The sequence below is a fragment of the Lontra canadensis genome, unplaced genomic scaffold (genome assembly GCF_010015895.1).
Source record: "Lontra canadensis isolate GAN:19392208 unplaced genomic scaffold, GSC_riverotter_1.0 scaffold154, whole genome shotgun sequence".
NCBI lineage: Eukaryota > Metazoa > Chordata > Mammalia > Carnivora > Mustelidae > Lontra > Lontra canadensis.
Window position 1 is genome coordinate 1,297,088 of NW_022631148.1, and position 23,539 is coordinate 1,320,626.

General features: G+C 40.9%; 1 protein-coding gene across 2 annotated transcripts in view; it reads right to left on the reverse strand.

The window, feature by feature from the left end:
* FNBP4 (formin binding protein 4) overlaps positions 1-19,589 on the reverse strand; it is a 38,203-nt gene extending 18,614 nt beyond the window's left edge. Inside the window, exons 1-11 of one of the 2 annotated variants that reach the window (XM_032844522.1) lie at positions 19,319-19,589; positions 18,275-18,364; positions 15,036-15,172; positions 14,310-14,496; positions 12,082-12,229; positions 11,819-11,939; positions 8,969-9,310; positions 7,838-8,048; positions 3,403-3,524; positions 2,214-2,318; positions 356-489 (exon numbers count right to left, since the gene is read on the reverse strand). In XM_032844522.1, coding sequence (XP_032700413.1) covers positions 356-489; positions 2,214-2,318; positions 3,403-3,524; positions 7,838-8,048; positions 8,969-9,310; positions 11,819-11,939; positions 12,082-12,229; positions 14,310-14,496; positions 15,036-15,172; positions 18,275-18,364; positions 19,319-19,550 — 1,829 coding nt within the window. In that variant the 5' untranslated portion in view covers positions 19,551-19,589. Of the gene's footprint in view, positions 1-355; positions 490-2,213; positions 2,319-3,402; positions 3,525-7,837; positions 8,049-8,968; positions 9,311-11,818; positions 11,940-12,081; positions 12,230-14,309; positions 14,497-15,035; positions 15,173-18,274; positions 18,365-19,312 lie in introns of both variants that reach the window. The other variant, XM_032844520.1, reaches the window with a different exon arrangement.
* Between the last annotated feature and the right edge of the window lie 3,950 nt (positions 19,590-23,539).

Below are 23,539 nucleotides of genomic sequence, written 5' to 3' on the forward strand. Positions count from 1 at the left end.
CGAGGTTAATCAGGAGTAGTTGCTTCCAGAGGTCCTGTAAAGCGCACAGAGCTCTCGCATGCGCTTAACCCCCAAGCCCGCCCTACTCCGTGCAACAACACTCTGGAGAGTAAAAACCAGCTTTGTCCATCTTGGGAAAAAATCCGTTACATGGAACACTTTAAACATTGCTTTTTGTTTCTCCGTGTGGCTGGCCCAGACTCTGTAAGTGCTTGCGGTGCTTTGCCTGCCCAGCACCGCTAACCGCAGCTGCTCTCAGTCTCCAGACAGGCTGTCATGTCGTCAGGTGGTGGTGATCACAAATCATGTCTGAGATGTCAAAGGTGAAAGGTGAAAAGGGGAGAAGAGTGCGTACCTGTCCCAGTGGCAGGACCAGCCTTTAGGAGTGGCGTTTATTTCATACTGTTTTAGTTGTTCTGCTGCATCCTGAAGTTTTCGTTTAAGGTAATTTCCATTAAGAGCCCCTTCCCTCCAGTCTGCAATCCGAGTCTAGAATCAACAAATAGAGAAATAAGTTAAAGACTTCTTGTTACGTCAAGAAGCAGCAGTAAAAGGAACGTTTTCTGGTCCATGACTGTATTGCTATACTCTCACAAAAAAGAAAGTACACCAAGAAACAGAAACAAAAACAAAAAACAAATCATCTTAGTTTCATAAAAAATCTTGTTTGCTCTGCAGAGTTCTGAAAAATGAGACTGGACTTCAGTACTCCAGTACTTTTTACACTGCCAGCTCTCCAGTACCTGAAAACAAGTAGCACTTTTATTTCCCCCTTTGGACAGGAAAATTCCCTAGCAATTTTACCTTTGTTTGGTAGATAGTTCAGTAATGTTCCTCATCAAAAACAAAAGTTCAGTCCTTAGGGAAGTCAGATTCCTACAGGAGAACTTCCTTACTAAATCATAACATGCCATACTGTAAACTATGCAGGTGACAAACAGAACTCAGAACTTCTTTTTTTTTTTTTTTTTAAGATTTTATTCATTTCTTGGGGAAGAGAGAGCGAGCAACCACGAGCAAGAGGAGCCGCAAAGAGAACAGAATTCCCACTGAACAGGGAGCCCAATACGGAACTTGATCCCAGAACCAAAGGCAGACACCCAACCAACTAAGCCACCCAGCCGCCCCCAGAACTTTTCTTAACAGATTTATAATCTCGTAGCACGTACAAAGTCTTTCAACATGACATGGCCTCATCTGATCACTATCAATAGAATTTTGTCAGAAAACGGGTCTATATTAAAATATATGCTCATTCACAGCCAGTGGAGCATGGGACTCTTGATCTCAAGGCCTTGAGTTCCAGCCCCAAAATGGGCAGAGAGCTTACATCTTAAAAAAAAAAAAAATTTTTTTTAAGTTTATTTATTTATTTATTAGAGAGAGAGAGAGAGAGAGAGAGAACACAAGTGGAGGAAGATAGAGACAGGCAGAGTTGATGCTGAACACTGAGCTCAATCTCACCACCGTGAGATCATGACCTGAGCCAAACTCAAGAGTTGGATGCTTAACTGACTGAGCCACTCAGATAGTCCCCCACCCAAACATTTTTAAAATAAAATATACGCCTATTGAAGGTGGTTATCAACACACATAAAATCTCAGTATTTACCTCCATAATTATGTTTTGCTTTAGCTAATAGACAGTTTTATTTCCTGGGTTGGTGGTTCAAATATGCACCAATGTTAAAAATTTTAATTTATGGGGCGCCTGGGTGGCTCAGGGGGTTAAGCTTCTGCCTTCAGCTCAGGTCATGATCTCAGGGTCCTGGGATCGAGCCCCACATTGGGCTCTCTGCTCAGCGGGGAGCCTGCTTCAACTTCTCTCTCTGCCTACCTGTGATCTGTCAAATAAGTAAATAAAATCTTAAAAAAAAAAAAAGACTGCAAGCTTCAAGAAAGACAGTGTAAAAAAAAATTTTTTTTTAAATTTAGGATTAAAACAAGACAGACAGGGGACCTGAGTGGCTCAGTTGGTTAAGCATCTGCCTTCGGCTTAGGCCATGATCCCAGGGTCCTGGGATTGAGTCCAGGGTTGGGTTCCCTGCTCAGCAGGGAGTCTGCTTCTCCCTCTGCACACCCCCATTTTGTGGTCTCTAATAAATAAAATCTTTAAAAATATAAAATAAAAAAGTAAAACAAATGCTTCACACATACAGCATTTTAATCAATGACCAACCATGACCAACTGGAACCAAAAATGGCTAAATTACCTCAGTCTGTAGAAGCAGCACATGAAAGTTGGAGATGGACTGTCTATTAATGCCTAGGAATTCAAATTTACTTGTCAGGGTATTTGCCAGTTCTCCAATCTGAAACTGCAATGCAAGAAATGAAAAAAGGGAAGAAATAGAATTGAATCAGCAGTATTTTCTGTATTATGTAAAATCTTTCATTTTTCTTAAATATGATTTAAAAAAAAGGGTCTGCCTAGAAATAGCCCTTCTTAAACAGCTCCATCTAAATAAGTTATGTAGAGAAAACAAGATTCTAATTTAAGTAAACTAATTCACATAACAAGCGATAAATAATGACAAGTCTAGAGAAATTAAATGTATACATACTCTGAGACAACTCAGGATTCTGCAGGTATAAATAGATGTTAAATGATACAACTCCCAACAGTGTCCAAACTATCATTTATGCATTACTAACTCTTTTACTACCTACACACTGAACAAAATTAATTCTCCCAGTCCCTTTCACATGGTCGTACACAGGTCAGTGACTGGATAAACTCTTTCAGGTCAAAAGAATGTGCTAAATAGCTTTTCCAACATATCAACCTTTAAGAGCCTCATACTTACGTGGTCCAATTCTCATGACATGAGGCTTCAAATAAAACTGGAACTAAATTTGCCTTTGTGTAAGGCCAAGTAGTTCACACAGGAATTAAATTTGTGACTTTTAGGCTCTTCAGTTCTTCCCAACTAGAAAAGCCTATATTTGATAAGCTGTTATTGCTTTCAAATGAAGGCTTAACTTCTAAGAAAGCAATTAAAGCATTTAGAATTATAGATAATTTCTCTGCAACAAGTCTGTCTTATAATTCAGTATTTCACCCTGAAATATGACATTTCCGCCACCATAAATGATTTATATATGGAGGTAAAGATCACTGTACTTGCTAATAAAGGATGTACTTTAATGGTTGCCCAATTTAAAAATATTTGTTAAGGGGCACCAGGGTGGCTCAGTTGGTTGAGTGACTGCCTTCGGCTCAGGTCATGATCCTGGAGTTCCAGGATCGAGTCCTGCGTCTGGCTCCCTGCTAGGCAGGGAGTCTGCTTCTCCCTTTGACCCTCCCTCTTCTCATGTTCTCTCTTTCTCTCGCTCTCAAATAAATAAATAAAATCTTTAAAAAAAAATTGTATGTCAGACCATATTAAGTAATATACATACTTTCAAATCCTGTTCTTCTTCTTTAGGCGCTGTTTGTGCTTTTATCTTTTCTGGAGATTCTTCTACTTCCATCTCTTTGTCTGAATTCTCATCTGTTTTTTCTGAAGTGTCAGCACCAGTTACTACAAAAGAAACATGTGAAATTAAAGGACCGATACTAACATAGTATCCCATATATATTTTCTTATCCCTGTAGCAGAGGTATCTGTAAAAAGTTACTTTTTCCTTTACCTGTTTTCCTTATTAAAGAAACCCTAATGATTTATCTACCTACTGTCTTTATAAAACCAAAAAACTTTATCCTTTATAATCACCTTTTTAAGATTTTTATTAATTTATTTGATAGAGAAAGATCACAAGTAGGCAGTGAGGCAAGGCAGGCGGTGGGGGGTGGGGAGGGCAGGCTCCCCGCTGAGCAGAGAGCCGGATGCAGGGCTCGATCCCAGGACCCTGAGATCATGACATGAGCCCAAGGCAGAGGCTTAACCCACTGAGCCACCCAGGCACCCCTATAATCACCTTTCTTAAAGTCTATAAATAACACTTAATTCGTTTACATTAGTCTCTGCTGCTCCTTTCTCCTTTATCTGTTTACTTTTTCTAATCTTCTATTCCAGAATACCACTGCTTTAATTACTTTTAAAGGCTACATATCAAACCTAGGATATATAAAAAGATTCTTTATGAGTTGGGTTTTGAAAAAAAGGCTTTCAAAATCAGAGGAATATTAATTTTAAACTACCTAATAATCTTATTTCTGAACTGGTTAAGACCTGCGGACAACCTTTATTGGACCCATCTACTCTTCTGGTTGGTAATGTCTGTTAGTGGGAATCTTCAATAGACAAGAGACTTACCATCAACTTAAATGGAGTAACAGATATGAACTCTGGATGTTAGCTTACCACTTACCAAACTAATCCACATATACAATGTAAATCAGTCTGTCATGAGTCTATCAGTCATTTTTTAAGGAAAATAACCAAATTTAAGGTTTTTCTTGACTCTGATTAATCCTTGATCTGAAGAAGTAATGTGACTTTTAGTATCACCTTCAACAGCTTTTATCAGCCTAAAAGTTTATCCTAAGTACATAACCTCATCATATAATGGCCTTGTTCTTTATCACTAATATTCCTGCATTTTCAAACTGAAACCAACTTCTCCCACTTATTAGTATGTAATTCATTAGACACCTTACATTTGGTGGTAGGTATAAGAATTTAACAACTGATACCACCGAGGCGCCTGGGTGGCTCACTGGGTTAAGCCTCTGCCTTCGGCTCAGGTCATGATCTCAGGGTCCTGGGACAGAGTCCCGCATCTGGCTCTCTGCTTAGCAGGGAGCCTGCTTCCCCCTCTCTCTCTCTGCCTGCCTCTCTGCCTACTTGTGATCTCTGTCAAATAAATAAATAAATAAATCTTTAAAAAAACAAACAAAAAAAAACTGATACCACCACAAGAACTCTAAGACTACAATATTTACATATTTCTAAGATTTTATGAGAAAGAGAGCACTGAGCAGGTGGAGGGGCAGAGGGACAGGGAGAAGCCGACTCCACACTGAGCAGGACACCCAATGAGGGGCTCCATCCCAGGACCCCAAGATCCCGTGATCCTAAGTCAGATGCCCAACCAATAACCACCCAGACACCCTAACACTAGAATGTTTTAGAAGGCAATTAGGACCTATCAAATTAAAATGTACATACCCCTTAACCTAGCAATGTATCTCTAGGAAACTCCTAGTCCCAGTCTAGTAATGTATCTCTAGGAATCTATACTATATGACACTAAATCTACATAAAGATATATATACCAAAATGTTTATTATAGCACTGTTTTTATTGTTAAGTATTATAATAAACATAAAGAATGAAGTAAGCACTCAAGTAACTACAACCCAGCATTACGGCGGACTATCACTGGTACTTCTTTTTTTTTTTTTTTTTTTTTTTTTTTTAAAGATTTTTTATTTATTGATTTGACAGAGAGAGATCACAAGTAGACAGAGAGGCAGGCAGAGAGAGAGAGAGAGAGAGAGAGAGGGAAGCAGGCTCTCCGCTGAGCAGAGAGCCCGATGCGGGACTCGATCCCAGGGCCCTGAGATCATGACCTGAGCCGAAGGCAGCGGCTTAACCCACTGAGCCACCCAGGCGCCCCTATCACTGGTACTTCTGAAGTTCACAGTACCTCTGCTATTATGTCCATACCAGACATAATAATCTCTACCCCAGTGGTTAAGTACCTTCCTTTAGTTTCATCATGGATAGGTCTTTAAGCACAGTATTTCTGCCTATTTTCCAACTTACATAAACAGAATGTTAACATTACGTATTCTCCTGTAGCTTTTTATTTTCTGTAGCTTTTTAAATTCAATATTACTGTTTCTTAGAATCATGTTGATCCATATTAACTGTAGATTGTTCATATTTTACAGCTGTTTAGTATTCAATAGCAAGAATATATTGGAATGGGTACCTGGGTGGCTCAACTGGTTGGGCATCTGCCTTTAGTGCAGGTCATGACCCCAGGTTCTTGGGATCAAGCCCTACATCAGGCTCCCCATCTCTCTGCCCACCCATTCTGTTCATGCTCTCTCAAATAAATAAAATTTTTTTATTATGTTATGTTAGTCACTATATAGTACATCATTAGTTTTTAATGTAGTGTTCCATGATTCAATGTTTGACTATTAACACAACAGAATTTATCCATTCCATCTTGGGACATTTGAATGGCTTATAGCTATTACTGGACAATACAAATGCAACATTATTTTAAGGAGTTAAACATGGACACAACAAAAATGTCCACTTATGGAGGAGAGTTAAATGAAAATATCTTTACCACTTAGTAGTTAAAAACAATAATTTTAAACACTTTAAGTGAAAAAAGCATGTCGCCTAACAATCCATATGGTTAATCGCATCTATGGCAAAAATTACATATGCACATGTATACATTATACATACATACACAACTAGAAAATGAATATAGAGGAAAGGTCTGGAAGGATATAGTTAGATGAAGGACAGAGAAAATAGACTTCAGGGGTAGGGAATGAGAATAGGGAAAAGACGAAGGAGGTCTTTTAGATTCTTACTTCCTATTCTTCTATATTGCTGATTAAAAAGGAAAAATTCAAACAAGGTTGTTTGCATTTACTTATTACTGTGTTTTGTATTTGTAGTTTTTTAACCATAGGTATAAAGGATCTTCTGTTAGGGACACATAACTAAGGTTTGGTACACAAATCTTATTGCTAATTTTCCACTACAGAATTAAGGCCAAATGGAGATTAAGATATTACAGGTTTTATTTTTATTTTTTTTAATATTTCATTTATTTATTTGTGACAGAGACAAAGTACAACCTGGAGAGAGGGAGAAGCAGGCCCCCCACTGAGCAGGGAGCCCCATTTGGGGCTTGATCCCAGCACCCTGGGATCATGATCTCAGCAGAAGGCAGACGCTTAACCAACTGAGCCATCCAGGTGCCCCAAAATACCAGCTCTGATAACAGATTGGAAAGCCACAGCAGGGTGTCTTCTACATTACCCTGCACAGAGATAAGCTGCGTCCTCATGAAAGGACCAATCCATCTAAACAACTAACCAGAGGCTAGGCAACTTGTATACAGAGAGAACACAGACGAGGCTGCACTTGCCACAGGTGGTCCCTGCCAGCCTTGCTTACCAACTGTAAACAGTGAGCTAACGAGAGCCCATGGACTTAATACAGATCAAGACTACTACAGCAGGATTTCTTTATAAAGGGTAGTCAGGGGCGCCTGGGTGGCTCAGTGGGTTAAGCCTCTGCCTTTGGCTCAGGTCATGATCTCAGGGTCCTAGGATGAAGTCCCACATTGGGCTCTCTGCTCAGAAGGGAGTGTGCTTCCCCCTCCCCCTCTACCTACTTATGATTTCTCCACCAAATAAATAAAATCTTTTTTTTTTTTTTTTTTTTTTAAAAAGGGTGGAATCAGTCTTTTCTTTTGAGGGAGAGGTAGTAGTGAATCTACAACCCAATGGATGGCAGCTCTTAACTCTTACTCCTCCACTAGAGGTGGATAGAAAAAGAAGTGAAAGGAAAGCTTCCTTTCCAGCACTTCCATGAAAGGATTAAGTGCTATCTCCTTTTTGCTTCAGAGGGAACCAAAAAAGGGAAAGGATTTTCCCACTGTACCTTTTTTTTTTTTTTTAAAGATTTTATTTATTTGACAGAGAGAGAGATAGCGAGAGAAGGAACACAAGCATGGGAGTGGGAGAGGGAGAAGCAGGCTTCCCGCTGAGCAGGAACCCTGATTCGGAGCTCGATTCCAGGACCCTGGGATCATGACCCAAGCCAAAGGCTGACACTTAACAACTGAGCTGCCCAGGCGCCCTCCCTCTACACCTTTCAACTCTGAAAGTTTAAAGTAAAACATGAATTACCAGTTTCTCCATTTTCTGGAGTCTCTCGCCCAGTTTTGCTGGAACTCCGACTAGTAGATTCTGGACTTGTAGCTCGAACAAACATCTTCCATTTCCCCCTTTTAGACATAAGTCTACGCATTCCATCCTGAGATGCTGGCTGGCTGATGTCAGAACACGGACTAGACCCTGACACACTACCATCTCCTTCCTCCAAGGCTCGTAGCTCTGCCTAAGAGGAACAGGACAACAAAGTTAAGAGTGTCATTAGCTGTTTACCAACATTTAAGCATTTGTGAATATCAGGAATGATAACCACATATTATGAGAATTAAAATGCTTTGAGAACAGGAAGTGTTTCTTAATACACTTTTCCATCAGAGCCAAGCATTATGCTCATATTTTTTATTAGTATCCACTAAATGCTTATTCATGATTGTAGTTTAAAAAACATCAATTTGAATGGGATAGGTCCCAGAGATCCACTGAGACAAATTTTCCAATATATGAACATAATAGACACAGTCTAACTTAGCTTGTCCCTCTCCATAGCTTCAAATTTTTCAAAATGGGGAAAACTTCAAGAAGATATTCCTGTTACAACACCCATTAAGATTTTACTCCATATTCAAAGTAGTAAATGAAACTGTTCCAAGAAAAATCAGGGCAGAAAATAGGCAAAAACCAATTTCTCAATCAGGAAAGTTTCCTATGGACCATCTTTCTTGAAAGGAAAGCACATGAAATTATTGATTCCTCTTAATCTTACAAGGCCCATTTAACTATGTGAACAATTCCATGGGTGATCACTGGAAGTCAACCTGTGCCTTAACCATGGGGGTGAAAACCAAGTTACCACCAAAAATTTACAATGCTCATTTGTTAAGAAGCTAAATAAAAGATGTATTATTCACTATATCCAGCTATCTTTAAATCAGAGCAGTATCAGTTTTTATTAGCTATCAACTATCAAAAGCACCATCAGGAACCCAAAGAACTACAACTCCACAGTTCAAACTTTAATTGTATAAGCTTAAACATCACTAGATGTAAAGGTAACAAAATCCCAGTAATGGCAGTAAACTGAGCACAATGATCCCAGAGTCCAACAGAAGAGAGAAAAGGCATCTAACAAAAGCTTCAAAACCTTACTTTTTTTCTTTCCAAAACAAGTTCCAGCTCAAGGGTATCTTGTTCCTCTTCTTCCTCACTTTCTCCAGACTGAACAACACTGCAAAGATCCTCCTGAGAAGGGTCTTCCATGTTGTCCAATGTAATCTCCTGTGGTTTAACTATCGTTGCTGCTGCTTCTGCTGTGGTACTGGTTTCCTTCACTTCTGTGACTGGTTCTGCTTCTTTACAAATTACTTTTCTTCTCCATCTCTCTTCTTCCTCTTTTATTCCCTCAGGCAACAAAGGAGCAAGCAGTGATGCTGCCACCCCTTTCTTCTCCTCCTCATTATTTGAGAGAGCCTGAATTCCTTCATTTACTTCCTATAAAGGGTAAAATAATCTCATTTATCTTAGAAAAAAAAATAGAGAAAAAACAACCCTCACCTGAATATATATTCAATTTGTTCATGCCAAAATTGACCATTTTTCAATCACTGGATATTCTCTTTTAAGATTTATTTGAGAGAGCGAGAAAGAGAGGGAGGGAGAGAAAGCTTGTGCAGGGGGAAGGGCAGATGGAATAGGAAAAGCAGACTTCCTGCTAGGCAGAGTTTGATGTGGGATTTGATCCCAGAACTCTGGTATTGTGACCTGAGCCAAAGGCAGACGCTTAACCAACTGAGCCACCTAGGTACCCCCAATCACTGGATTTTTTTAAATTTTATTTTATTTATTTGAGAGAGAGAGTGTGCACGCACACAAGCAGGGGAGTGGCAGGCAAAGGGAGAGCGAGAAGCAGGCTCCCCGAAGAGCAAGGAGCCTGATGCGGGGCCCGTTCCCAGGATCCTGGGATCATGACCTGAGCTGAAGGCAGAAGCTCAACTGACAGAGCCACCCAGGCACCCCTACTACTGGATAGTCTTAAAAGCCACTGGCTACCAACAGATTAGTAATATGTTTGTACAATTTTCCTCACATGAATATAATACAAATATCTTACTTTAAGAAAGCAGCATTTGAACTAGAACCTAGTTCTGGGTGGGATTCATACATATCCTTATTCTTCAAGTCTAAAGCCAGGTTACCAGAAGCAGAATTTTAAAATGAAATAAGATCTGAGGTGTTTTTTTTTTTTTTTTTTTAAGATTTTATTTATTTGACAGAGACACAGCGAGAAAGGGAACACAAGCAGGGGGAGTAACAGAGTCTCGGAGAAGCAGGCTTCCTGCTGAGCAGGGATCCCAATGCGAGGTTCGATCCCAGGACCCTGGGATCATGCCCTGAGCCGAAGGCAGACGCCTAACAACTGAGCCACCCAGGCACCCCCCACTTTTTTTTTTTTTTTTAAAGATCTGAGTTTTGTCAGTTGCCAATCACTGACTCTCAGTCTACCTGTCAGGCCCTTTGTCTGCAGTTCTCATTAGTCAGAGGGCCAAGCCAAGACCACCTGCTGTTCCTGCCAGAGCCCCATCCTCTGTCAGTTTCCAGAGGGGCAGTAAAGGAGAGTCAGATGACAACTGAAACAACTAGTCTTTCAGTTCCTTCTCCTGAACCCAGCGCCCATCTGCCTTCTGTACTCTATCTGGGCCCTGCCAAGGCTGGGTTTTTCCCCCAATCAGGAGTAAAAAGAATCCAGGTCTTTCCAGAAGTAGGCCACATTGCCTTGAACTTCAAGTATACAAATTAATGGTCACCCTTGCTCCACACATCCTTGAGGCAGACCTGTAATTTAGATCAGTAACCTCCAAAACAGAAAGGATTCCCTTTCCAGAAACCAGTTTGTGTCAGAAAAGGAACTGATCACAAGACATCAAATGAGAAAGACAGGTTGGTACAGGATGATGAAATTGGGAGCTAGGCAGCTACCTTTCCGGAATCTTAGTTTTGGTCTTCATCCTCTGTTCACCTTTTTCAGATTTTCTATATACTTCTGCCTGTCTCTACCACTCACCAGCCCTCCTTAAACTGCCCACCTTTCTATCACCCATTGCTCTGCCTCCAAAACTAAAAACAATTCAGATGGCAAAAGAGTAAGTCTGCTTTAAAAAAGAAAAAGTTTTGTCACCTCAACATATAACTAGATAATCTCCACCCTTCTGTATAATGACATAACTTCACAGGCACACTAGAAAGGTGATTTAGAGGAAAGTAAAATAATTCTAAAATGAAACGTGTGATTAAACTTAAAGTGCCCATTTCCTTCAGTGGGGTAATATTTAGTCTATGTCCCTTCTATTATAAAGACCAAATTATTCTAAAAGTATGTGTGTATTTGTGTGTGTGTTTATTTTTAAGGAGGCTCCACACCCAACATGGAGTTTGAACTCACAACCCTGAGCAAGAGCTGCATCCTCTACTTACTTGAGTCAGTCAAGAACCCCATGAAAATACTTACCATACTCCCCATTTAAATTCATCATTTAAAATTCAAGATAAATTAAAATTCAACACACACACACACACACACTACAGAATATAACTTACTTTTGTCTTACGAGGCTATAGAAATGCTTATTTTACTAATAATAGATTTTAATTTTTATGGCAGCTTATCTTTAAAAACCCAAAAACAAAAAACTTACGTGGGGTTCCCAAAATAGAGCTATTCTGCAGTGGAAAAGGAGATCTGAAGCCCTGCCTGCTGCTCCCCCATCCTTCACAATGACCCAATGAACCTCGGCGGTACCCTAAAGTTCCAAAAGAACCACTAAACTGGACAACTGTTATAAATGCTACATCTTAAATATAAACATTAAGTAAAGCTTTAAGAATCAGCATTTATTTATTTTCACATCTGGTTGTAAAATAATAACAGAAGATGTCTATACCTGTGCAAAAATAAGTCAAGTTCTTTAGATTTGAAATAAGCAAATAAGTCATGAAACTGACCTTTTTAACTTCTCGCTTGGCTATGACTGGTCCACTTTTACTACTGGAAACAGAAACATTTTTCTCCTTAGTATACACGTCTGTATTAACCACAAAATTAGCTTCAGCACCTGTTACAGAACTAAAAACAAACAAAATATATATATACACACATACACACGTATATATATACTTAGCAAGAGAAACAGAAGGCAAATATTATCAACAAAAGATAAAACTCTAACTTCCTTCTTAAGTAATTTCTTTTTCAAGTATATTCTTACCTGGGTTGGTAATGCTGTATTCCCTGTACCTGGGTAGCAAGATACTGGGGTAATTCCCAAGTCACTTCATTTGTTTGTGTGTTCCAATAATAATAGCATCCTGTGTTCTCATCCCAGACTTCTTGCCAATCTCCCATCTCAATTCCAACTAAAAGAAAATAAAACAAATTTTAAAACACAAATTTCTAATCAACAAAACTAAAAAACCTACTGAATGGGGGAAGGTATTTGCAAATGACATATTCGATAAAGGGTTAGTACCCAAAATATATTGAAAAACTTGCATAACTCAACACCTAAAAACCAAATAATCCAATTAAAAACGGGCAGAAGTGGGGCGCCTGGGTGGCTCAGTGGGTTAAAGCCTCTGCCTTCGGCTTGGGTCATGATCACAGAGTCCTGGGATGGAGCCCCACACTGGGCTCTCTGCTCGGCAGAGCCTGCTTCCTCCTCTCTCTCTCTCTCTCTCTCTCTCTCTGCCTGCCTCTCTGCCTACTTGTGATCTCTGTCAAATAAATAAATAAAATATTTTTTAAAAAATAAAAATAAAATAAAAATGGGCAGAAGAGATGAACAGACATTTCTCCAAAGATGACATACAGATGGCCGACACATAAAAAGATGCTCAACATCACTCATCATCGGGGAAATGCGAAACTACAACGAGACAGGGACGCCTGGGATGCTTAATCGTTAAGTGTCTGCCTTCAGCTCAGGTTATGATCCCAGGGTCCTGGAATCGAGCCCCGAATCAGGCTCCCTGCTCAGCAGGAAGCCTGCTTCTCCCTCTCCCACTTCCCCTGCTTGTGTTTCCTCTCTCACTGAGTCTCTATCAAATAAATAAAATCTTGAAAGAAAAAAAAATAAAAAACAAAAAAACTGCAACAAGGTATCACCCCACACGTCAGAATGGCTAAAAACCATAAGGAATATGGGGCGCTTGGGTGGCTTAGCGGGTTAAGCCTCTGCCTTGGCTCGGGTCATGATCTCAGGGTCCTGGGATAGAGCCCTACATCGGGCTCTCTGCTCGGCAGGGAGCCTGCTTCCCTTCTCTCTCTGTCTGTCTCTCTGCCTACTTGCGACGTCTGTCAAATAAATAAATAAATAAAATCTTAAAAAAAAAAATAAGGAATAGGTGTTCGTGAGAATGTGAAGAAAAAAGAACCCTCTTACACTATTGGTAGGAATGTAAACTGGTGCAGCCACTGTGGAAAATAGTATGGAAGTTCCTCAAAAAATTAAAAATAGAGCTACCCTATGATTTAGTAATCACACCACTGGGTATTTATTCAAAACACACAAAAACATTATTTCAAAAGGATACTATGCACCTCTATGTTTATAGCATTATTTATAATACCAAATTATGGAAACAGCCCAAGAATCCATCAATAAATAAAGAAGGTGGTATATATACATGATGGAATATTACACAGTCATAAAAAAGAATGAAATCTTGCTGATTCCCAACACAGAGCTAGAGAGTATAATGCTGAGCAAAGTCAGTCAGAGAAAGACAAATAACATATGATTTCACTCATGCAGAATTTAAGAAAGCTTCCCTCTCTCTGCCTGCCTCTCTGCCTACTTGTGATCTGTCAAATAAATAAATTAAAATCTTACACACACACACACACACACACACACAAACCCATTGCTTTAAAAACAAACAAACAAACAATGAACTTAAAAGACCACAATCCTAAAGTCTGGGGCTAAAGCATAGGGGTTTTCATCTTTTGCAATGTCAATGCCTAGAACACCTTTAAAAAATTGCACTTTAGATTTCTTTAAAAATCAAAGGATCAGGGATGCCTAGGAGGCTCAGTCAGTCAGGCGGCTGCCTTCGGCTCGGGTCATGATCCCAGGGTCCTGGGCCTGAGTCCTGCATTAGGCTCCTTGCTGAGCAGGGAGCCTGCTTCGCCCACTGCCACTGCCTGCTTATACTCTCTCATTGACAAATATTTTAAAAATAAAAAATAGGGGCACCCAGGTAGCTCAGCCATTAAGTATTTGCCTTCAGCTCAGGTCCTGATCCCTGGGTCCTGTGTTGGGCTCCTTGCTCTGCAGGAAGCCTGCTTCTCCTTCTCCCACTCTCCCTGCTTGTGTCCCCTCTCTTGCTGTCTCTCTTGTTAAATAAATAAATAAAATCTTTAAAAAAATTAAAAAGTAAGTAAAATAAAAGATCAAAAACAAACAAACAAAAACCCCCAAAGGATCCCACTTACCTCCTGCTAGTGAACACTGAGTATCATATTGCCACCCTGCAGTTTGAGCTGTGTCTGTTCCATTTGAAGTAGTAGAAGATAGCGCAGATGTTGCTGATTCCTTTGGCTCTGGTCGAGGTGGAGTTGGAGGTGGAGCAGAAGCTCCTACAGGAGCTGCAGGCTGAGGAGCTGTTATAGCATCAATCTCCTTTAGAATAAAAACATTAACAAATGCATTAATAACCTCAAAACCAGAAAACTGAAGATGACAACCACTATAAAAAAATTCTAGGGGGCACCTGGGTGGCTCAGTTGTTAAGCATCTGCCTTTGGCTCAGGTCATAATCCCAGGGTCCTGGGTCTGAGCTCTGAGCTGGGCTCCCTGTTCAGTAGAAAGTCCACCCCCCTGCCTGTGTTCCCTCTCCTGCTGTCTCTCTGTGTCAAATAAATAAATGATATCTTTTAAAAAAAGGTTCTACACAGTTTTCAGCTTCTCGAATCAAAACTCTCATCTCCCAACTACATAAAAGTTCCTCAAACCCTGTAATTCTCCGTTTTTCTCCTCCTTACAACCTTTACAGAAAGAAAAGAGAAGAGAACAGTGGGGAGGGACTAAGGAAGAGAGATAGAAGGGGAAAAGAAGGGAGTGGGAAACACTGAGTCTGACAAAAAAGTAGGCTAATCACTTGAGATCCAGGTCCCAAAGTGGCTTCAATAATTAAAAACCCAAACAAAAGCACCACTAACCGCTAGGAAGTTGGCCAGTGTACTATCAATATCAGCTGACTGGTTTCCATTTGCCTCTTTAGACTGTGCTGGTTTTTCTGAAACGTCACTCTCATCATCATCACTGTCAGCATATGCACCAAGTAAGCACAGACCTCCTAGAAGCAAAATGGTAAACAGTGTTAATAACAATGCCAGGATGCCCCAAGAAGTAGTCAAAAAAGAATATGACATGGTTCTTCAGTCAGAGTTTACATTTACTCTACTTACAGATTAGACCACAACCTCAAAATAAATCATCACTGAACTACCACAGAGAGATTTAAATTACATTATGCTTAGAGCTAATAAAATCATTCACATAGCTGCTTGATATCCTTCTCAAAATACACAATCATTCAACCTCATACTCTGTCAAAATAGCAAATGGTAAATCTTGATTTTAGAATGTGTTGCTTTATGTGTCCATCCCAAATAAGCAAGCCAATTAGGGTTTAGTAGATGAAACAAAGAGATTTTTAAACTAAAAATCTTTCTTTAGTGATTTTTCCTCAAACAAGAAGCAACAAATAATAATGGAATTCTAAGTGCTAGAATCAAAGCAAACAACAAAAACCCAGCAACTTATCACCAATGTCTTCCTCAAACTCAAGACGTATCAGGTATGGCCTCTGTGATGCTGCTATGTACGCCATTTCCTTTTGTTCTACCTGTGGCAACTCTGTTACAATTAAACAAGCATATATATTCTTTTTATAGATCATTTCATTATAAGTACATTAAATGTTAAACACCACCTAAACTTTTCAGCTATCAGTAAGATAAATTTCCCAGTACCTGGCAACATTCTATGTTCTCAATAAATATTTGGTAAATGAACAGACTCATCAGGAAGTAAAATACAGTTTTACCATAATTCCATAAATGAATTCATGAAATCACCTAAAAATAAAAGTTCCTTTTATTTATCATAGTTCATATTCATTGCTTTAGTCATATACATCTTGCCTTCATTATTTTTATAAGTTCTTGTACTAAATACCAATTTCTAAAATATTTAAAACTGATTAGGAAGATTTTTATTTTCTTTAAATTTTTTCTGATTAGCGTGCTCGCTTCGGCAGCACATATACTAAATTTTTTCTGATTAGGAAGATTTTTAAGTGGACATCTGACAGTTCTCCATTTTCCAATTACCAAGTATTTTATTTCTCATCATTTTGTGGCATGTCCATCAACCTTCCTGATTTTCTGATAAGAGGTAATAGCCCAGTAAGGGTAGTAATACGAAAAGAAGCTTTTGCGTATGAAAAGAATCTGCACTTTAGTATTCAGCACTGGTTTCTGGGTGATGGGGGGGGAGGGTGGGAAATTTATAAATACTTCCTACAGGAAATTATATATATAATCATCTAGATCATTAGCCTTAATTCCACATCCTTTGGTAAAAGGTTCCAACCAGATGAGCTGCATGGAATTTTTATTACAAAATTCTTCAAGCAGGGGTAGGTAGTTCCCCAGACTCAGAAAGTTGGTCTCACAGGCGAGAGGTTTAGCCAAGGCCCACCTATTCCTTTTTTACCTCAGAGCTTTTCACAGTACACACATCAAACCTCTTTCAAGCTAATAACATAATGACTGTTAAACAGCAAAATAAATGAAAATGATTAAACCCAATATATTGGGGAAATAGGCATACTTAATACTGTAGAGACAACATAAATTATTTCTTAAGAATAATGTGGTTACATATACCAAGACCCACAAAACTCTTCAAGTTTCTTTCAGCTACATAATCCCATTTTTCAGAGTATAACCCCCAAAATAACTCAAAAATTTTTTCACACAAGGATTCTACAGCTTTATTAAGTAAATAAAGCTATGAACAACTCAAATGCTCTCAGGGGACTCATAAAGCAAATTACAGCACAGTACCTGATGCAGTACTAATTCATGATTAATCAGATCATTATAAGATTACATGAAATAATGCTAAGGGGACAGAAAGTAATGCTAAAGGAATAAAAGCAAGATAAAAGCAAGTTGTGAAATGCATGTAAGTTCTAATCACATGAAATTTAGTTCATCACTGATAAGGAACAGGCATGAATTTAGAATAACACTGAAAAAAGTCCTAAGTACTATGTAAAATTACTTAATTAAAAAAAAACAACAACAACAAAACAAACCTCATGGGACCTACTCCAGACTACTACTGAGATGTTGTTTCTACTTAAAACCAGAGGAAGCAAGGACATTCTTCAGAGCCATAGTCCTTAGCAGTTTTGTTGTTTTTTTTTTTTTTGAGAGGGATGCTGACTGTTCAAACCTCCATAAGCACCATTTGCAAATCAATCTACATTAGGTGGAAAATTATTTCTTAGGTGTATACCTTACTTTTAAGTTTCAAACAGTAACTGTGTCTTATTTCTAGTAACTATAACATTTAAACAGTTTTAATTCTTTTGGTCATAGAAACCATTAACAATCAATAGGCTAAAAGAATCATAGTAGTCTACTGATCTAATTTCAGAGGCTACTCTGAATTTCTCCTTAGAGAATTTCATATGCATATTACCCTAATGTTCTTCTGCATAAAAGTATTAGATATGCTTGCTCTACTGTATTATAAAAACATTTTAACAACTTTTTTTTTGAAGTGGCAAATGGAAGCAGAGAGGAACAAGCATCTATTATTTCAGGTGTATTAATATAGCATACAGAAACCTCCAAACTTAAAAGAATAAAATTATTAGATGCATAGTACGAAACGTGTTTTGATCTTTCAAGACATATAAAGAATGGAGAAAACTAACATTCTTGGCATTTCCTGTATATCTGAATATTCCTTAATGCTAAAAAAAAATATTTAATAAGGGCAATTTTCAGCTCCAAAAGTATTCACTAGGTACCTCAAAGCACTGTGCTGAAGAAGAAATGCACAGAATGAAAGACATCCCTGAGGTCTCTGAAGAACACCAAGCTGGCAGGCGAGCCAGAAAACTACCAAACAGCATTAGAAGAAAAGCAGTACAAAGTATCTTGGGTACAGAGAAAAAGCAACAACAAATTTTGCTTTGATTAATGTGTATATACCAGCAAGCCCTCAGAAAAATTTTACTTTCATTTTCAAAAATTTTAAATTTCCATTTATGGGAGAACAGTAAATTTGCGACACTGAAGCATTCAACAAAATATATACAAACCCAATTTGATCTTAATGAAAGACCTTGTAGAAAACATGAAAAAAAAAATTGTACCTGTTGCTTTAACGGCTGTAGGTCTGGTGGTCATGACTGGTTTGGGAGGATTCGGAACTCTGGGAACCTCCACCACCACTTCCTGCTCATCTGGATTTTAAAAAAAGAACAAAAGAAAACCAGTGTGCCAATGGACCAGAGAAAACACTACGAATGACCAAACAATCTTCGATTTGACCTTCCCAGTCTCTATTTCACCAATTTGAAAACAGGGTGTGTAAATTCATCCCTGACCCAAATAATCGGGAGACGATAAACAAGCAGAACTGGCCTCTTCCACGTGACTTTAACATTAAAAATATGATTATGGTACATGAAATGCATCTGAAATAATTTAAACGTTTAAAAATAAACACACAATAAATCTCCGGGCTACCACCGGGCCTTTACGACAACACGGCTATAGCTACCCGCCGCCCCTCCCCACACCGCGCAGGCACTACCCAACGGGATTTTTTAGCGCCTGAAACGGTCGCGGCTTCTCGGGCATCTGGCTCCCGCAGCAGCGCTGCAGTTACTCTTAATCCAAGACCATTCTGGGAACAAACAAGTACTCGGGAACGCACCAGTTTCACTTCTAAAGGAATTTGGGGGCTACAATAAAATGGGTTTGCTGCCTTCTAGAGGGTCCCTCTCGGTTTTGACAAAAACGAAGGGAAAAACACATGACGTGTGTTGGAAGGCCAGGTTCCCGGTCACGAGGCCTCGGACGAGAAGCTCGTACTTTCACAAATATCCGTAAGTTATGCAAAGCCGAGACTGCACATCAAGGAGACTCGGGATGCCAGGCCGAGCCCCGCACCAGAGATGGCGCCTCTCGGTCAGCCGGGCGGGCGCGCACGGCGCCGCTGGCCCTTGCGCGGCCCCGGGGCCCACAGCGGTCCTCCTCTCGGGCCCCACGCAGCAGGCCTCGGATGTGCAGGAAGCCCCCCCACCCCCGGCCTGGATTTCTCCTCCTCCCACGGCCCTCGCCGTAGGCCGCAAGCCCCGAGCTCGAGTTTCGGACTCCCCACCTAAGTGTCGGGGCCCCTCGCGCACCTTTACTTTCTGAAGGAGAGTCGTCCGGGGCCGCGGCGGCAGCAGTCACCGTGGTCGTCGTCGTCGTAGTTGGCGGTGGCGCCGCCGGAGCTGGCTGGCTGGGCGCCGCCACCGTCGAGTCCGGTTCCGTGTCGGGTTCCGGCTCCGGATCCCTGCCCGGCGTGTTGCTTCGGGGCCCCGGCGGAGAGAGCTGCAGGATGGGCCTGCGGCCGGGTACCGCCCGGGACTTCTTCCCCATCGCGAGCTCGAGCGCGAGCCGCGAGCGTCGGCCAGCCGAGAGGGGCGGGCGCTCGGCTCGGCGCTGCGTAATCAATATTCATGGACCGCGACACCGCCTCCTGAGAGAATCTGCTTTTAACCGGCGGAGCGCGCGCCCGCGCAAGCGCCTTGGGTCCTCTACGCTCTTCTGGCTACTCCCCTCAGAGAGGAAGGGCGGGCTTTACCCACGGTGCTAGGCGATTGGCTGTTTTGATCCATCGAAGGAGCCAGGAGCCAATGGAAAAGGAAAAAGAGTCAGAGTCAGGCCAATAGCGCGGAAGGGCCTGAGTTAGAATGACTTTCCCTTACGTCGGACTCCACCCATGCGTCTTTTGCGAAGTCTTTTCTTCATCGCGTCGTCCTCCATCTTGTCCCTCTTCTCGGCTTGCTGTTGGCTATATTGTTTTGTTTTGGCCTTTGGGAAGCTGTGCTGCATTTCAGGCCTTTTCTAGACTTTCGTCCTGATTATTGTGGCTTACTTTGGGTATGACGTTGAACACTAAATAAAAGAGTGGGTTTTTTTTTTTTTTTAAGATTTTATTGATTTATTTGACAGAGCACAAGTAGGCAGAGCCGCAGGGAGAGGGAGAGGGAGAGGGAGAAGCAGGCTTTCCACTGAAACAAGGAGCCCGATGCGGGCGGGGCTCGACCCGAGGATCTGGGATCATGACCTGAGCCGAAGGCAGCCGCTTAACAGACTGAGCCGCCCAGGCGCCCTAAAATAGTGGGTCTTTATGCTTTTGTAAAGTCTTATCAGCTGGAAAAAAATCACTAGACGTTATACTGCATAGGAGGAAAAATCCTAAATTATTGCGATGGGGTACAGGAGCTTACCCAGTCTAGTCCATCGATTCTCAACCTGCTTTATTAGATTTATCTTCCTTTAGCCCTCCACCCCGCACCCCCACCCCGTCCCCTTCTTACCCCTCTGGAGCCAGCCAGCTAAAGACTAGCTAATACACTATCACATGGCAAAACTCTCCATTCCTCAATATCCAGCGCAGGCATTATCATCTCTCAACCTTTTAACAGTGCTGAGGCCCTCCCCAGTGCTTGACATTTTGCCGTTAAGTCCGTTATATCCGTTTCCCTCTTCTCAATCTTAAGAAACTGAGCGTATTTATTTTTATATCCCCAGCGGTTCAGTTCTTAGTAAAACATACTAATAATATCTAACATTTATTGAGCCCTCACTATGTGTGAGCCACTGTCTAAGCGCTTTGCAAGCACAATTGTAGGGGTGCCCGGGTGGCTCAGTCCGTTAAGGGGTTGTCTTAGGGTAAGGGGATGGAGCCCCATATCAGGTTCCCTGCTGAGCAGAGAGTCAGCTTTTCTCCTCTGCCCCTCCCCCGCTTCGTGCTCACTTTCTTCTCTCTCTCAAAACAAATAAAATCTCTCTTTTTAAAAAAGGTGTTATTTATTTATTTGAGGAGAAAGAGAGAAGCAGAGGGAGAGGGAGAAGCAGACTCCCTGCTGAGCAGGGAGCCCCATGCTGGCCTCGATCCCAGAATGCTGGGATGGTGACCTGGGCTGAAAGCAGCTGCTTAACTAGCTGAGCCACCCAGATGCCCCCAAAAGAAATAAAATCTTAACAAACAAACAAACAAAAACAACCAAGTATAAGTGTATTTTATTCTCACCGGAACCCTGTATATCATTATCCATAATGTATAGATGATCCCTCAGAATGTTGTTTTTAAATTTTTATCTTATTTTTTAAGATTTTGTTTGAGAGAGAGATAGAGCACAGTGGAGAGGAGTAGAAAGAAGGAGGCTCCCTGATGAGCAGGGAGCCGGACCTGGGGATGATTTCAAGGACCCTGGGATCATGACAGGTACTGAAGGCAGATGCTTAAATGGCAGTCACCCAGAAGCCCCCATTATGATTTTAATGTTTTTATTAATTATTTTTATTAACATATAATGTATTATTTGCCCCAGGGGTACAGGTCTGTGAATCGTCAGGCTTACACTTCACAGCACTCTCCATATCACTTACCCTTCCTAATGTCCATAACCCAAAGATTTTTTTTAATTATTATTTTTTTATTTTTTAATAAACATATAATGTATTTTTAGCCCCAGGGGTACAGGTCTGTGAATCATCAGGTTTACACACTTCACAGCACTCACCATAGCATAATACCCTCCCCAATGTCCATAACCCCACCACCCTCTCCCAACCCCCCTCCCCCCAGCAACCCTCAGTTTGTTTTGTGAGATTGTCTCTTATGGTTTGTCTCCCTCCCGATCCCATCTTGTTTCATTTATCCTTTTCCTAACCCCTAAACCCCCCATGTTGCATCTCCACTTCCTCATATCAGGGAGATCATATGATAGTTGTCTTTCTCCGACTGACTTATTTCGCTAAGCATAATACCCTCTGGTTCCATCCACGTCATCACAAATGGTAAGATTTAATTTCTTTTGATGGCTGCATAGTATTCCATTGTATATATACACCATATCTTCTTTATCCATTCATCTGTTGATGGACAGCTAGGTTCTTTCCATAATTTGGCTATTGTGGGCATTGCTACTATAAACATTCGGGTGCATGTGCCCCTTCGGATCACTACATTTTTATCTTTAGGGTAAATACCCAGTAGTGCAATTGCTGGGTCATAGGGTAGCTCTATTTTCAATTTTTGAGGAACCTCCATGCTGCTTTCCAGAGTGGTTGCACCAGCTTGCATTCCCACCAACAATGTAGGAGGGTTCCCCTTTCTCCGCATCCTCGCCAGCATCTGTCATTTCCTGGCTTGTTAATTTTAGCCATTCTGACTGGTGTGAGAGGGTATCTCATTGTGGTTTTGATCTGTATTTCCCTCATAACCCAAAGATTTTATTTTTAAGTAATTTCTACACCCAAGTGGGGCTTGAACTTACAACCCTGAGATCAAGAGAACTTACAACCCAGAGATCACAAGTCGTATCCTCTATGGACTGAGCCACCAGGTACTCCCAAGTTGTTCCTGTTTTAAGATTTATTCATTTGGGGTGCCTGGGTGGCTCAGTTGGTTAAGTATCTGCCTTTGGCTCTGGTCATTATTTCAGGGTCTTGGGATGGAGTCTGGCATAGGACTCTCTGCTCAGCAGGGAGCCTGCTTCTCCCTCTGCCATTCCCCCGACTTGTGCTCTCTGGATCTATCTCTGTGTCAAATAAATGAATGAAATCTTTTTAAAAAATTTTTATTTATTTATTATTTTAGAGAGAGGACACAGGAAGGGAAGAAGGGGAGGGAGAATCTCAAGGAGACTCTTGAACGTTGAGAGCAGATCCTGACTTGGGGCTCAATATCTCCACCCTGAGATCAGGACCTGAGCAGAAACCAGGAGTCAGAGGCTTAACTGTGCCACCCAGGGCGTCCCTTAAATTTACGTTTTTTATAAGGTTTTTTTTTAAGATTTTATTTATTTATTTGATAGACAGATCACAAGTGGGCAGAGAGAGGCAGGCATAGAGAGGAACAGAAAAGCCCGATGCAGGGCTCAATCCCAGGACCCCAGGATCATGACCTGAGCCGAAGGCAGAGGCTTTAATCCACTGAGCCACCCAGGTGCCCCAAATTTACGTTTTTAAAATAATCTCTGCACTCAACAGGGGGGTTAAACTCACAACCCTGAGATCAAACATTGCATGATCTTTTTTTTTCTTTTAAGATTTTATTTATTTAGTTGACACAGAGAGAGAGAGACAGTGAGAGAGGGAACACAACCAGGGGAGTGGGAGAGGGATAAGCAGGCTTCCCACTGAGCAGGGAGCCCAATGCAGGGCTCAATCCCAGAACCCTGGGATCATGACCCGAGCTAAAGGCAGACGCCTAAGTACTGAGCCACCCAGGTGCCCCAAGTTGCATGCTTTTATGAATGAACCAGACAACTTTGGGATGCAAAAGCCATGAAGACAGTGACTTGTCCATTTTGTCCCCTCTTTATGAAATGTACTTTCTGGGACATAATTTTTGA